The sequence below is a fragment of the Natator depressus genome, chromosome 6, assembly GCF_965152275.1.
Source record: "Natator depressus isolate rNatDep1 chromosome 6, rNatDep2.hap1, whole genome shotgun sequence".
Classification (NCBI taxonomy): domain Eukaryota; kingdom Metazoa; phylum Chordata; order Testudines; family Cheloniidae; genus Natator; species Natator depressus.
In genome coordinates, this window is record NC_134239.1 from 107,769,340 (window position 1) to 107,786,481 (window position 17,142).

Below are 17,142 nucleotides of genomic sequence, written 5' to 3' on the forward strand. Positions count from 1 at the left end.
TCAGAGTGTAGCTTCAACGTGCTAGGTGTTTGCATAAATGGAGTTGGGTAATTTGCATTAACCTCTCCCTAGGGTATCCCAGGAAATCCACTTAACAGTAATTTCTAACTCTTTGGGAGACTTTAAGAAATATAGATCCTTCAGACCACCACTTCAAGCTATAACTATCACTTACTTGGCAAAAATAACCGGTCAGTATGTACCTTTGATGATTATCTGTACTGAGGAATTGATCTGTCAAAAAACTGTAACACATCAACTGGCTGGAATGAAAGACCATATGTCTGGCTCCGGTGGTTCTGGAATTGAGCCCAAAAGGGAAACACGTATTTGTATGTTGCCAGTTGTGCTGTAGTCCCATAATATTCCTAGACTAGTACTAAGCAGTACCTACTGTAGACTCTTGCTACCAGTGTGATCTGATAGGGCCCTATCCCACCCTCCAAACAGCTGACAGCTTGAGTTTTAGAGTGGACTGTCTACAGATTCCCTGGGGTGGGGAGGGGGAAGGCAGCTGGTCTCCTTCCTCACTTTTCTCACTTTATCTGTTCCTATCCCATCCTCCTGTAATATGGAGTCACAGACTAGAAAGCAAGTGCTGGAGATCTTTTCTTACTGGCTGCTTTCCCCTTTTCATTTGTTTAACTCCTGGTATACTGGTCAGCAATCTCGATAGATTCATGTGACTAGGGAGAAAACTGAATGAGGATCTGAATAATGTACTTCACTTAAGACCCTACATAACCTAGGACTGGCTCTGCTACCAATGCCATCTCCATGATGTGTTACTTTTTAGTCACTTAACAATTCTACAAATAGTTGGTCTAAAGACTCTGAGATAAATTCAGACCTGTTGTTAACAGGTTTAACTCTACTGAAGCCAAAGCAGTTACACACATGTACACCAGATCTTAGTTTGGCCCTCTGACTCAACTAAGTCACTTTCCTACAAATGGCGCATTTATAAATTTCTTAGAGTAAATATCCCTTCAGACATACAGGAGTGCAGGAACATGTGTGGAAGCATGAACACTGACTTCCTGGCTCTTTGTGGGAAAGGATCTGCTCCCTTTTCCTTCGCAATGGAATCTATTTTTTCCTGGACTGATGAGGAAGAACTAACAGAAGAGGCATTGCTGCTTGATAAGTTCCTATTTCATAAGCAATAATTTTTCATTAGTTCAGAAAAATGGCTTTTGTCTCGAGGTGGCTGCTGCAGAATGGCTTTGTTTTTCTGATTTTTTTTTTTACAGTAGTATACCTTGTAAGAGATGCTACAGATACATCCTTCTCACACTCATAAATTGTGTGGTTTTAGTTTGGTCTTCAAAAAGACCATTTTATTACTATATGCAACTTCTCAGAGACATTGCCTGGAGACATGAAGACTTGGTTGAACAGGTGTTTTCACTTGTTGTTTCAAGGTAGCAGTTCAGTACCCAGATAGTCCCTTCATAAAGTATATGTACATTGCTGACCATGTCTGCAGTGAGGTTCTGGCCTATCCAATACTGTGATGCCAGTTTTCGGGCATGTCTTTCCCTTTGTCTAGGGTACCAGGTGCTTCACCGTGACATATTTACTTTCTTTCAAATGTTTTCTATACAACATATTAAATAATATTACTTGAATTTTGCAGATTTTCATAATGTATTGGAACTCTTCATTATACAATTGTGTATGATAACATTTGTGTATCTTTCTAGACTACATAACACAGTTTAAGCTAATGAGAGTATTGACAAACATCATTTTGCATATGTTGGATCTGGTCTGATGACATGAAGAGTGTTTATTACAGCTGTGGTATGCCTCAATTTAAAGAACATTTAACACTGAAATCTCAGCCACAGCACATCACACAGGATTCCATCCAAGTAACATATACTTGCTTAGTCACATTCACTTGGTGGAAGTTAGAATTTAGTCTGACCAAGGTCATAAGTTTTCAGATTCTCAAACCTAAATTTATGTTGACGGGGAAGCTTCCGCCTTGATTGGAGAGACCATATCAGCTGTTTTTACACTTGTGAGGACTAGGACACTGCAGAAAGTTTACAGTTCAGTGCCTGGGAGATAAAGACAAATTGGCCTGTACTAGATAAGCTTAGAAACAAGCCATTTAAAAAGGAGAGTGGCAGTCCAGATTTTAAAAATCAAAAGCTAATCATTGTGAGAGATAGGATGGAGACCTTCTAGGTATGACAGTGGCATTACATGTTCCCTACCTTTCTGATTATTATACTGTTTAATGTACTTCTCATGGAAAGAGAATTTCCAAAGATTTAAAATAAGCTTCTCTGGAGGTGGCCTTTGGAGTGGCCAAATCAAAATGACAGATACAGTACAGTTATTCTTGAGAGAGACAAAATTCTTATTGCTCACATGAAATTGTGTTGTGTTGTAACCTAGAGGCAAAAAATTAATCAATATACTTTAGGTAAAAACTTACTTACTGTGATAACGTATTTTTAAAAAGTCACGACCAATTACAAATCAAACTACCAAAACAGAGGATCCTGGAAAACCTGTTCTAAGGAAATATATGCTACAACTGGCACCTAAGCCTTTGATTTTGCATTTTGAAGAAGAATAAACTTCGGAAACAAGCTTCCTGTTGTAGTGGAGTGTGCAGGAATGTGAAGAAATAGATTTTAATAGTCCCTTAAGAGAAGTTAAAGTTGATTTGTACTATGACCTGGGCTATTAAGATATTAACATATACCCCTCTCTGGTCTTATCAGACTTCAAACCAGACTTAAATTGATATAGAAATGGCACATAGTAATAATTTAAAAACTCTTTACATTGTGGTATAACACTAGTAAGACTTGTATACATATAATGGAGTGGAGAGTGGATCCATGAGGTCTCTCTGCATATGTATTTTTAATGTATGTCAGCATTGTATCAGTAAGTCACTGCATGTATTCAGTTGAATATATTGATGTGTGCCTCATACCTCACTCTGTGTGCCTCATACCTCACTCTGTTGAGTATAAAAATATACTTGTATTTTATATATATTATATATCTATATCTATATCTATATATCAGTAAAAGGTTGGCGATTACTGTTAGTATATTTGAGCTGCTTGTTCTTGTTTTGAGAAAAAGATCAAATGAGAAAATTAAATAGGTCTAACGTGGTGAAACGACTTAAAATTTTACTTAATATCCTTTTTTAGGACCCATTTTGAGAAAGGGGGCATTTAGAAGTCATTGTATTGATGGCGAAGGACAATAGAATATTATAACGTACCACCATAATAATCTATTGAGTAGTCTGTTAGCAAGATGAAGTTCTTCCTCAGAGCTCTCTGAAGCGCAGCAAGTTCCGCTAGCTATCAAACCAGGTCCTTAACCTTCTAACCTTGTCCTGAAAAGAGACGAGTAAGGATCAGTCCATGATACAGCTTAGTTTATTTTTTGCTCTCATCTCAAAAGTAGGATTAAGGGTTTGGCTAATTATGCGTAAATGCTAGAATTAATTTAATAGTCAGACAGGCCTTTGAGGATATAAAACACTAAATAAATAAGTATTATTTTTCTTATTACTGGGGAGATGAAAATCCATGCTAGTCATTTTGATTTTTGAGAGAGAGGTACATTTTAACTATAACAGCAACTTAGTCTATTGAAATCAAGAACTCATAAAAATAAATCCATCTAGCCAAATTTTTATAAAGATAAGGCAGTCATCCCAATACTCTTTGCTTGATTAAACCAGAATTTCAGCTTCTTACCTGGAGTGGATAAATCTTTCATTTGATACTATTGCCTGTTTGTGTTAGAAAAAACTATATAACAATGACAGTCTTAATACTCTTGTTACTATGGTTCACCAGCAGTGTGTTGTTGAGATTAAAATCTTTATTTAAACTCATGTTTTTTGTAAGGGAGAATTTAATACCACAGAATTTGCTCATTTGTTTGGGTTATAGGAACCTTGAAAAATTGAGCACACTTGGGCTACTATAATGATTTGATTTCATAAATATAGAAACAACAGATATTAGCTACCAATATCCATATGATTTTGTTTGTAAGTTGCAAAAACATAGGTCTCTCTGCCTCTTAAAAGTAAAGAGAATCTCTTTAGAACCAGCCACCACAGGCAAGGCAATTACAAACTGATAAACCTGTTGGCAGGTCTGCCATACTCACTCCAGTATGAGCAATGACTAGAATATAAAAATATGAATAAATTATGTGGGTTTTTTGAGGTACTATTATTTTATTCCCTGTTTAGCTCTTTCATATACATGTTAATTTTGACATGACATGACAAAAATCTGCCAAAAAATTTAACCACTATATGCTTGAGTTTTCTTCTCTAATCTGTAGAATTCTACAGCTCATTCTTTGTAGATTGTGACATAAAGCTAGTAAGCCACTACTTTTCATATTTTTCAGATGTTATAATGGCAGGTGAAACATTGTGGTTCTCCAGATACATAGTAACAACATAGTATCAAATATGCTTAAACATTTATGCAAATGAAAATGTTGTAATATCAGACATCAAAGTGAGAGACCCAGGTTCATTATTTAACTCAAACTTCCACTGACTTGTAACTGGCAGGGTATTGCAAAGATACCTTCTGCGTTGTTAGAGGTAAAGTCAGGACCTGCCACTACAGCACTCCATGCCATGTGATATATGCAGCAGTAAAATAAACTGCTTGCTCAACCCTCTGGTAGTAAACAACTACCATCTACTGATTATACATTTATATAACTAAATTAGAACTGGGTGAATAATTTATTAAGTTAATTTTACCTCTTTCCCCTTTGGGGATTTGTCCAGAAGCAACTTTTTCTCAATTTTTTTTATCTGAAATTATTTGCCAAATAGATCTTAGGTTAGACTGTGCACAAAGGAAAACAGTGTGGCATTGAATATAGGAAACACTGTATTAGGTAATTTTTAGTGGATTTCCAAATGTACTCGTTTTTTCCTCAAATATAAAAAGAGGAGTTTCCTCTACACAAAGGCTGCGGGGGCTTAGTTTGTTACTGAGTAAGCAATTTTAATTGTGTTTTTACTATTACTGTCTCTTGCTATAAATGTATACTTCCTTTGAAATCTTATAGGATCCAGCACAGTCTTCTGGTTTTCATCCTTCAGGGTCTGTTGTTGCAATAGGAACACTAACTGGAAGGTAAGAAGAACAAAAGCGCGGGTATCCATCAACAGTGGGTATCTGTCCATCTCACCAAATCAAAGTTGATATTCTTGTTTCTCCAACGAATAGTACCAAATTCTGCCCTCTGATGCCTATGCTCACCTCCTGTTGAATTCAACAGGAGCTGAAGGTATTGTTCGTGGTGTTTATTATTATTGTATTGCTATAGTGCCTAACAACCTTAGTCCAGGACCCCTTTGTGTTTGACACTATACAAATACAGATCAAGAAAGACTATCTCTGCCCCAAAGAGCTTACAACCTAAGTATAAGACATGAGGCAGCTGATGGGTACAGTCAGATGGATGGGGGAGTACAAGGAAACAATGAGGCAGCACTGGTAGGCATGAAAAGCAGTGGTGGCAGTGCACCAGCAGCCTAACCATTCTCAGGGGTTTGTTCGTGTAAGCATAACAGCTAATGAGAGTTTTAAGGAGGGTTCTGAAGGATGATAATGAGGTAGCTCTGTGGATGTATATGGGGAGCTCCTCCTCTCAAATGTGAGGGACAGCACAGGAGAAGACAAAAGGTGTTTGCTTGAAAATTTAACATGCTGTTTTATTATTTTTACCATAGTAATGTCCAGAGCCCCCAACCAAATTTTGGTGAAGGCCGCATTGTGCTAGGCACTGTACAAGCACATAGATAGTAAAGAGACAGTTTCTGCCAGGAGAGCTTAAAACTTAAATAGACGACACAGGTGAGGGAGAAAAGAAATACTAGCCCCATTGTATATAGGGAACTGTGACGCAAAATCGCATAGGGAATCAGTGGCGGAGCCTTGATTTGAACCCAGAACTCTAAAGTGCCTTAAGTACAAAACCCTCCTTTCCTTCAAGGGTACCTGAGGGCAGAATTTTGCTCCTAATATTTAAAATATTTGCACTTCATTCTAAGATACCTTTTATTTGATGAGGTGGTTTTAGTAAGTATTGAAGCAAAATTTATTTGGTTCTATGTTTCCCTTAATACAGGGGTGGGCAAACTTTTTGGGCCGAGGGCCACATCTGGGTGGGGAAATTGTATGAAGGGCCGGGGCAGCGGGTTGGGGTGCGGGAGGCAGTGCAGGGTGTGAGAGGGGGTGCAGTGTGCAGGAACGGGCTCAGGGCAAGGGATTGGGGCAGAGGAGAGGTGCGGGGTGCATGAGGGGGCTCAGGGAAGGGGGTTGGGGTGCAGGAGGGGTGCGGACTTCGGGAGGGAGCTCAAGGAAGGAAGTTGGGGTGCAGCAGGGGTGCAGGGTGCAGCAGGGGCCTTAGGGCAGGGAGTTGGGGGGCGGGGTGCAGGAGGGGTTCAGGCTCCAGCCCGGCGCTGCTTACCTAAAGTGGCTCCGGGGTGGCAGCGGCGCGCACTGGGGCCAGGGCAGGTTCCCTGCATGCCTGCCCTGGCCCCACGTGGCGCCGCTCCGGGAAGTGGCCAGAACCAAGTCCCTGCACAGCCCCGGGGTGGGGGGAGGCACAGGGCTCCACGTGCTGCCCTTGCCATGCCTCCAGGTACTTCCCCCGAAGCTCCCATTGGCCGCGGTTCCCCTTTCCTAGCCAGTGGGAGCTGCAGGGGGCGGTGCCTGGAGGCAAGGGCAATGCACAGAGCCCTCTTTTCCCCGCCACAGGGACGTGGTGCTGGCCACTTCTGAGAGCAGCACAGGGCCTGCAGCACCACAGGGGGCAATCCCGCAGGCCGGTTCCAAAGACCTGATGAGCCGGATTCGGCCCGCGGGCCGTAGTTTGCCCACCCCTGCCTTAATATCTAAATAAAAGTGAGATGTTTTGGGAGCAGTCTTTATTTTTGATACTTAATAAACTGAAATCAGCATTGAAATGCAGATTTTCAAAGTGAAATAGTTGTAAGTATTTGTAGAAACATGTCCAGAGAACAATGTATAACAAAGCCCCAATCCACCTCATAGGAGATTTATTATGATCTAATTTTTATTTATTTAATATATAGTGGTCCTGATTCTCAGTAACACTAAGCCACCTTTACACTTTTCTGGCCTTTAAAGTAGATATAAATGTAATTAAATTACATTTAATTAAATTAAATGTCCAAATACTGTAAAAGGGCCTTAAAGAATGTGGTCCAAGATACACAAAAGTATACATCAATCATACTTGCATATAACCAGTGACAATTTGTAAAATGATAATAAAATCTGAATGTAGACATCTGCCTCAATAGTTGATTGATATTCTGTTTATCAACTGTTGAAAATGTTACTTTCAGTTGGCTACAAATAACACAGAAAATGTCCCCTTCCTATTCTTTTCCTTTTAGTGCAAAACATATGGAAGACTGTTATTTTGACGTAATGAACAGTTGATTAAAACTACTGTAGATCTGCATTCCTTACTGAGCAGTTTATTGGCCTTTTTCTGTGTTTACAACAGGTGGTTTGTGTTTGACACAGAAACAAAAGATTTGGTCACTGTACACACAGATGGAAATGAACAGCTGTCTGTAATGCGTTATTCACCAGGTTTGACACACTCTACTTACTTGTTAAAAAAAGAAGTGATTGTATGCAATATAGGGTTCATTTTTAAAATTCCTCACATATATTTAAATTGGGCATAGATACATGAGTTGAAATCCAGCCTCCTGAGTCAATGGAGCCAGGATTTTACCCAGAGGCTTTAACTCTAATTTCCTGTTGTTTGCCCCTTCAGATCTTGATGTTTAGCAGAAATCAGCTCTCTCACTTAGATGTGCATGTAGTACCATGTTCAGGTTGGCTTTTTTCTCAGTTTCCTTATGAGGTCTAACTTCAATATTTGCTATATAAAGCTGCTGTTTTATTTGCAGTGAATCATATTCCATCAAACAAGGAGAAGAAGAAAATTCTGGTTTTTTTTAAATTTATTAATAAAAGTTTTAAGAACAATGCCCATTGTCCATGACACACTAGAACTTCATAGATTAGTTTAATTCTTTATTGTGGGTATAATTATAATTCACTTTTTTATAGATGGAAACTTCTTGGCGATAGGTTCCCATGACAACTGTATCTATATATATGGTGTTAATGAAAATGGGAGAAAATACAGTAGAATTGGCAAATGCTCAGTAAGTGACCTCCTTACTATTTATTCACGAATAACAAATAAGCATGTTTACTTTATAGTACATATTAATATACTGGGATATGCTATGTTACTGGAATTAATACAATACACTTCTCTTCATAGGGTCATTCCAGCTTCATTACTCACTTGGACTGGTCTGTTAATTCACAGTACCTTGTGTCCAATTCAGGGGACTATGAAATCTTATACTGTGAGTAACAATGGTTTTCTGTGCTTTGTGCAGAGTTGATTGTAGGATAGCTAATAAATTTTTAATTGATATAAGATCATATAATTGCTAGGCTGGAACATATATTTTAATTAGTTGCTACTTTTTAGCTTAAATCAACTCCCATGCAGCTTAAAAACTGAAAATGTCATCATTTGTTTCTCTTTCTGTAGGGATCCCCTCTACTTGTAAACAAGTAGTGAGTGTTGAGACAACTAGAGATATAGAATGGGTTACTTACACCTGTACTTTAGGATTCCATGTTTTTGGTAAGTTGTTTTTTTCTCCCTCTCACAAACTTATGATTCTTTGCTTTTCCAATTAGCTAACATTCAGACTGTCATCTTTATTTGAAACATTACTATTCAGATTTCAAAGTGCAAATATAAAACTTCTATTGCACAATTTTTATCACTATCTGTCCTCCTATTTTGATCCAGGAGACCTCTGATTTAATATTCTTGGTAGCTTTAGATACAATTATTAATTTGCAACACAAGTGAAAACCAATCACAAGCTACCTGCTATGACAAATTACAATTTTTTTAGAAGCCATGTTTTACAATTAGAGAATTTTCATTTATGTATTTGTATTCCTACAGCACCAAAGACCCCATTCAGGATCAAGTTCCCTTGAGCTAAGTGCTGTATAAACAGTGTACAATCCAGTCCCATTGTACACGGTTCTTTACAAACAGTGACAGTCCCTGCCCCAAAGAGCTGATAGTGTAAATTGAGACATTCATAAGAAGTGAGTGAAATGAACAAAAAGAGAAAGGAAAAGGAGGACAAATTCAACAAAAATAAGGTGTTCCAGTTCCAGACGGTTTTGGTTTGTTTCATTGATTTGGGGGTTGTAATTTTTTTTTACATATAAACAAAATAAACCCCTGTGATCAACCATCACTGGTGGTTGACTGCTTTCTTGTAGGCCTCAAAGAACAGGTTTGTTTTGAGGAGGGATTTGAAGGAGAAGAAGGTACTTGCCTCACAGATTAATTCAGGGAGGGCATTCTGCATGTAAGGGGTAGCGTGGAAGAAGTCATTGAGTTGTTGGAGAATTCGATAAATGAGGACAGTTATCATTGGAGCTGAGGAAGTGGTAGAATAACACAATAAGAGACAAGTGTGTACAAACAGGAGGGGTAAAGTTGTGAAGGGTCTTAAAAGGTGAGGACAAGATACTGAACTTGGTATGATGAAACAGGAAACCAGTGCAAAGATTTGAAAAAAAAAAAAGTGATGTGATCAGAGCAACAGGCAAGAAAAATTATCCTAGCAGCCAAGTTTTGAATGGAACAGAGTGGGTAACATGCTGGAGAGAGACCCAGAAAAGGGAAGAGATTGCAGCCAAAAGCCTGAACTAGAGTTTTAGAACACTGACAGAAAGAAAATGTTGAATTTTGGAAACATCATGGAAGAAGTGGCTAGATTTGGATATGCATTTGACATGCAGGTCTAGAGAGAAGACCGAGTCAAAGATGACTGGCTGTGTATTATTCTGAGATGACAAAATTATTTGCTCTGCATGGACAACTGCCACTGAATTGTTAATATATTTCAGCTTCTTAGGGCTACGGTTTGAGAGTCCCTGACACTGTTAGGGAATGTCTACACTACGAAATTACTCCGATTTTATAGAAGTCGATTTTTGGGAACAGATTGTATAAAGTCGAGTGCATGTGTCCACACTAAGCACATTAATTCGGCGGTGTGCGTGGCAAGCGTCGACATTCCGAGCGGTGCACTGTGGGTAGCTATCCAAAATGGGGCCAAAAATTTGTCGCAGGTTATGGGTAAATGTCGTCAGTCAACCCTCCCTCTGTGAAAGCAACGGCAGACAATCATTTTGCGCCCTTTTCCCTGGATTGCCCAAGCAGACGCCATAGCACGGCAAGCATGGAGCCCGTTCAGCTCACCGCAGTAGTTATGACCATTGTAAACACCTTGCGCATTATCATGCACTTTATGCAGAACCAGAACCTGAAAAACCAGGCGAGGAAGCAATGGCAGCGCGGTGACAAGAGTGATGAGGACATGGACACAGATTTCTCTAAAACCGCGGTCCCCGGCAATTTGGAGATCCTGGTGTTAATGGGGCAGGCTCATGCCATGGAATGCCAATTCTGGGCCCGGGAAACAAGCACAGACTGGTGGGACCGCATAGTGTTGCAGGTTTTGGATGATTCCCAGTGGCTCCGAAACTTTCGCATGCGTAAGGGCACTTTCATGGAACTTTGTGACTTGCATTCCCCTGCCCTGAAGCGCAAGAATATCAAGATGAGAGCAGCCCTCACAGTTGAGAAGCAAGTGGTAATAGCCCTGTGGAAGCTTGCAACGCCAGACAGCTACCAGTCAGTCGGTAATCAATTTGGAGTGGGCAAAGCTACTGTGGGGGTTGCTGTGATGCAAGTAGCCAACACAATCATTGAGCTGCTGCTTTCAAAGGTAGTGACTCTGGGAAATGTGCAGGTCATACTAGATGGCTTTGCTGCAATGGGATTCCTTAACTGTGGTGGGGCTGTAGACGGAACGCATATCCCTATCTTGGGACCGGACCACCAGGGCAGCCAGTAGGTAAACCGAAAGGGGTACTTTTCAATGGTGCTGCAAGCACTGGTGGATCACAAGGGACATTTCACCAACATCAACGTGGGATGGCCAGGAAAGGTTCATGACACTCGCGTCTTCAGGAACTCTGGTCTGTTTAAAAGGCTGCAGGAAGGGATTTACTTCCCAGACCAGAAAATAACTGTTGGGAATGTTGAAATGCCTATAGTTATCCTTGGGGAACCAGCCTGCCCCTTAATGCCCTGGCTCATGAAGCCGTACACAGGCACCCTGGACAGTAGTCAGGAGCTGTTCAACTATAGGCTGAGCAAGTGCAGAATGGTGGTAGAGTGTGCATTTGGACGTTTAAAGGGTCGCTGGCACAGTTTACTGACTCGCTCAGACCTCAGCAAAACCAGTATTCTCATTGTTATTGCTGCTTGCTGTGTGCTCCACAATCTCTGTGAGAGTAAGGGGGAGACGTTTATGGCGGGGTGGGAGGTTGAGGCAAATTGCCCGGCTGCTGAATACGCGCAGCCAGACACCAGGGCGATTAGAAGAGCACAGCAGGAAGTGCTGTGCATCAGAGAAGCTTTGAAAACCAGTTTCATGACTGGCCAGGGTACCGTGTGACACTTCTGTTTGTTTCTCCTTGATGAAAACCCGCCCCCTTGGTTGACTCTAATTCCCTGTAAGCCACCCACCCTCCCTGCTTCGATCACAGCTTGCTTGCAAAGGAAGTAAAGTCACTATCGTTTAAAAACAATGTATTCTTTATTAATTGATTATAAAAAGAGGGAGATAACTCACAATGTATCCCGCATGGGGTGTGGGAAGAAGGTAGGACGGAAGGAAAAGGCCACTTCAAAACTTGTTGAATGACAGCCTTTTGTTGCTTGGGCTGTCCACTGGGGTGGAGTGGTTGGGTGCCCGGAGCCTCCCCCCACCACGTTTTTGGACATCTGGGTGAGGAGGCTATTGGGAGGAGGGAGGGCAGTTAAACAGCGGCAATTTTAAAAGACCTTTATGTCGACCAAAATGGCTTTGTTGTGTGGATGGGTGCAGGGTTAATTCAATTTAACGCTGCTAAATTCGACATAAACCCATAGTGTAGACCAGGCCTTAGTGTTTTAGGTCCAGATTTTTAAAGCTATTTAGGTGTTGCTGCGCTCAGCATTGCAACAGCTAACTGATTTAGGAGCCTCAATTGCATTTTCAACTGTTGATGAAATGTAGGCTAAGTGCCTAAATCCTTTTTGAAAATGAGATTGAGGCTCCTATATCACTTAGGTGTTGTGATGCTGAGTGCAACAATGGCTAAATAGCTTTAAAAATCTGAGCCTTGGTGCTTAGCTTCAAAGGCTCGTATATTCTGAAATGATGCATATTTTAAAATGAGGATTCTCTAAGTAATAGTTTGTATATATCAGATTTGTAGAAATCATCTGCTGCCTTTTTCATGTATCTCAACAAATGATAACTGTGTTCCCCCCTACCCCCCACTTAACTCCACTGGTTGCCAGTTCACTTCAGGATTTGATTCAAAACTGCCATCTTTGGTTTTTATACTATAGTTCCTCCATTAACTCTATCCAGCCTGTCTTACAGACTCTCCTCCCCTTAGCTAGCTCTCTATCTTAATATAGTTTTGACTCTGTTGGTGCAAAAGCTTTCTCTCTGTCAGCACTAGCATCTAGAACAGCTTTTCTCTACTTCTTAACTTAATTTCTTTAACCTCGTTCATAATTTTATCCCAGAAGAAAGTACATTTGTTTTTCCTTTGCATATGTCTCTTTATTTATTTTTTACATCATGATCATGCAAAGGGATATTCCTGCACAGAGTCTCATTGAAGTCAATTGAATTTGGGGGATCAGTATTTTCCTTTGTTATTATATTGTTTACATTAAACCTTTCAACTGTTTTGGGAGAGTTTGTATAAAAGATGCTATACAGAATAAAATGTATATCAGTGATTAAAAACATGAAACCACTTCCTTTCCATATATCTGAAGTCATTGCAGATTTATAAGTGGGGGGGAAGGAATTGCTCTTAAACACTGAATGTCATAATAATTTAATGCTCAACAAAACAAAAAACCACATCTGACTACAACATTGGACTCTCTCAAATGATTAAGCAACCTCTGTGCTGAGTAGGGGAGTAGATCAAATCTAAAGTACAAAAAACATTAAAAAACTTAAGCAGCAAATAGCTATACACAATGCTGTATAAAAAGAAAATTTAATTTTCCATAACCTGTTTTATTATTTTTTTACAGCACACAAAAGCATGCAAGTGTTTTACAGACCAAACACAATAACCTTATCCTTCCCCTGAAGAACTTACAATCTAATTTTAGAGGTGACATAATATGTGAGACCAAGAAGCAATAGGGGACTGGGATGAGGAAGAAGGGTTATCGTAACAAAAGCATGTGATAATTCAGTTATAACAAGCTCAAATCTTCTTGATCGTTCATTAGTCACTTTATTATTATTTTTAATGGTATAATTCTTGTAAACACCACAGGTGGGGTTTTAGGATGAATTTGAGTGAGGAGAACCTGGTGGCTGTACCTTTTTAAAAAGCCTCCTATCTGTGAACTATATAAGAAGTCATTCATTATCTGTAAATTGTGGAGAAGGGAAGGGGAAAAGCAGTAGTTTAAAATTGTACCTCCTGTTGTTGTCTCTTATGTTGTCTCTTATGTACACATATATTATGATATAATACCTGAAGGCTTACAGCTGAGGCCCCAGTTCAGCAAAACACTGCTTACATCCTCCTTGTTCAGCACAGGACTAATGCAATGCATGTGCTTCATTGCCATTCAGATTTTGGGTCTTATGCACATGTTTAAAGTTAAGTATTTGGTCTTTTAAGTCAGGGCCTGAATCACTAGTAATTCTGATGGATTTGGAGGTTGGTTGATTTTAAACAGGTGGCCTCTTCATTAATGTCATAACAAAAAATTTAGCTAACATTTCTGTTCTGTATGTGTAGCAGAAATATTAAATTAGTCACTACATGTTTTCAGGTGTATGGCCAGAAGGTTCAGATGGAACAGACATCAATGCTGTCTGTCGATCACATGAGAGAAAACTGCTATCAACAGGGGATGATTTTGGCAAAGTACATCTCTTCTCTTATCCGTGTTCACAATTTAGGGTAAGATATTTACTTTGATAGAGTACAATCTTGCAAACCTTTACAAACATGGGAATTTTTGTTCCTCTGCTGAGTGTCGAAAAACCCAACATTAAATCAATGGGACTACTTATATGTGTAAGTGTGGATTGGCACTTTAATATAGAAGTCTGCATTTTAAAATAATCTGACTTCATTGATAGAAATAAGGTGACAATTTTATTTAATTGTAGTTTGAATGCTATACATAATTAAATATTTGTTACAGTAATGTATATTATTTATCTGCAGTAATAACATCCTGTATTGATATTTTCCAGGCTCCAAGCCATGTGTATGGTGGACATAGTAGTCATGTAACTAATGTAGATTTTCTGTGTGAAGACACCCATCTCATCTCCACAGGTGGAAAAGATACAAGTATTATGCAGTGGCGAGTCATTTAGAGGAAACATCGGTGTGAACACACACAGTCATGAGATGACCATGCACAGAAGTTCTGTACAAACTGTATATTTAAAACTTAAACAGTACATTTGCAGTTTAGCCTGGTCACTGTGATTCTGTTTAAAAATTCTTACAGACCTCAGGAAAATTAAGCCCTGTGCTGGTTATCTTACTCAGTTTAGTGATTCATTAGGTATCACTCCTAAAGAATGAGCTATATTTTTCTTTTGTTGTACAATATATGCAGCAGTACAAGTTTAATATAAAAAAAATGTGGCTTGAAAGTTTTCAATACAGTGATATCAGTGGAACTGGTGACTATCTTAACTGTTTTCTACAAACTCTACTAAAATGGTCACAAAAATGCCTTTCAGAATACTGTATATACATGCTTAATTGTCTCACTGTCTACACTTTGTACTGTATATCTACCTATTTAGAAAAATCTATGGCAACACTGAGGTTTCTGATGGATGGTGATGAATTCATACTAAAGGAATAACCCAAGCTAGAAGACACACAATAATTAACATGTTAGATATGAAAATGTGAATGTTAGAATTCAGTAATTTGCATTTTCTTGTGAATAACAAATCTTTAAATTCCACCAGTGAGGAACTGCATTCTCTTTCAAATCAGCAGGTTATACTCCAGTTTAACTTGAATATCTCAAAAGGGTTTAAAGGTGTTTATCTAGTTCATGTATTCAGTGTAAGCTTAAATTAAAAAAATCTTTTTTACTTGTATATGAACAACTGCTTATCAAAAACAAAAAGCAAAACTTGACCACATCCCCACTATTGGTTAATATATTTAACTAATATGTATATTAATCAGCATGATGCTATATTGTACATGTATAAGATTTTAGCAGTTCATTATAAATGGTAAGGCAATCTAGGCTTTACTTTTTTATGCTTATGGATATTGTATATTTGTATTTTAAGACCAAGTAGATCAAGTCTAAAGATATCTTTTTAAATGTACCATAAACCTGCAGAGGGAAAAGGAAGCATTGGAAGCCTACATGAAATATTAATGTGTAACTTCTGGCCCCTGTGTTTTGTGCATGGATGGATATTTATAGTATGACATAAGATTGTGTTTTGCAATGAAGTAATAGTGGAGGTGGTATAAAATGGTTAAAAAGGCCTTATCAATTTTGATTGTGAAACAGATTGAAATTTATTGTTTACCTTGAGGAATGTATCTAAAGAATTTAAAAGAGCAGAATAATAAGCAGACTCTGAAAAGTTAATATTAAAGTTTTGCTTGTAATGGACAGTAAACATTTTAATTCTCTGAACTCTAAAACACTGGTTGTTTGTTTAGAGTGGTTAAATGAAATGGAATCAATGAATTTTGAAACCTTTTTTATTACATTGCCGCCTGCTATACTGAAAGTGCAGGACAATAATAAATCATGTATTAAAGTGCTTTGTTTTGATGTATCCTTCCTGTGCAATTTAACATAAATTCATTTCTATATTAAAGCTTTACTGTGATCTGCTTTCACTTAATGGGATAAATTTTTAAATTCCAAACCAGATGTGAAAAGATTGTTGGGGAATGAAATCTGAGTTTTTGTGTATGTAATTATTTGCATACCTATAGAGGATGCTTTTGAAGATTTGACCAATACTGTGTTCATATAGGGTGAAAGTCAAGAGGACCAGGATTTCAAACTACAAGTTTATTTATTGATTCTAACTCCTTAATACAACAAAACATTTCAAAGTTCTGCTGTTTATTTCTGTACTTTCTTTATATTGTGGAAGAGAGATGTTTTTCATACAGTAAATATGAATTTAAAGATATGAACTTAAAAGGAATATCATCCCACAGTGGGGGAGATGGTCTTTATATGCAAACTTTCCAGATGATCCATATACATGCTTAAGTTCTGTACTCTAATTATTATCACTACTTTCCTCCAAACTGATGAAGAGGTATATTCAGCTTGTTTTCTGGGGCCACAAAATTTCCAAACTGTTTAGTTACTAGGTTTGGTTAAAACAAACGCCATATGTCTGAAACTTGTCAGATGACAACATATTAAATCTCAAAATCATACCTGTTTTTACAATACTGTTTTCCAAAATTCTATGAATAAAGAAATGACAAAGATAAGTTGGCAAATATCCACTGCTTTCAGGAATATGTCCTTTTTTTCCTGTTTGCTTCTGATTATAAAAACAAAAGAAAAAATAAGCCAGAACTTTAAAACATAGCCTATTTTTAAATGAATATTTTGCTTGGCTTCATTTTCCCCTCCTGTTCGTTTTTACATATTCTTATTTGTAAAGCTTCTTTTCTCCTTTCCAGCTGGTGCTAGCAAGTATCTGTCAGAATGAGAAACATCTCATCCTGTTTGGAGGACTTGACTTGTTTATACTGCTGCTAGGAAAAGACACGCTGCTGCAATGGGAGAAAAGAACTGACTCAAAAGTATAGTTTCCTTTGAAATGATTGATGGCAAAGAACATAAGGCATGAAAGATCAGGCTTAGGATAATTGG

General features: G+C 38.4%; 1 protein-coding gene across 5 annotated transcripts in view; it reads left to right on the forward strand.

Annotated features, from left to right (window-relative positions):
- EML1 (EMAP like 1) overlaps window positions 1-16,758 on the forward strand; it is a 192,944-nt gene extending 176,186 nt beyond the window's left edge. For 2 of the 5 annotated variants that reach the window (XM_074956224.1, XM_074956222.1), the window contains exons 18-24: window positions 5,098-5,165; window positions 7,573-7,661; window positions 8,151-8,248; window positions 8,371-8,458; window positions 8,650-8,745; window positions 14,068-14,198; window positions 14,498-16,758. In XM_074956224.1, the coding sequence (XP_074812325.1) occupies window positions 5,098-5,165; window positions 7,573-7,661; window positions 8,151-8,248; window positions 8,371-8,458; window positions 8,650-8,745; window positions 14,068-14,198; window positions 14,498-14,623 (696 nt within the window). In that variant the 3' untranslated portion in view covers window positions 14,624-16,758. The remainder of the gene's footprint in view (window positions 1-5,097; window positions 5,166-7,572; window positions 7,662-8,150; window positions 8,249-8,370; window positions 8,459-8,649; window positions 8,746-14,067; window positions 14,199-14,497) is intronic. The other 3 variants (XM_074956226.1, XM_074956225.1, XM_074956227.1) reach the window with 3 other exon arrangements.
- The last annotated feature ends 384 nt before the right edge of the window (window positions 16,759-17,142 follow it).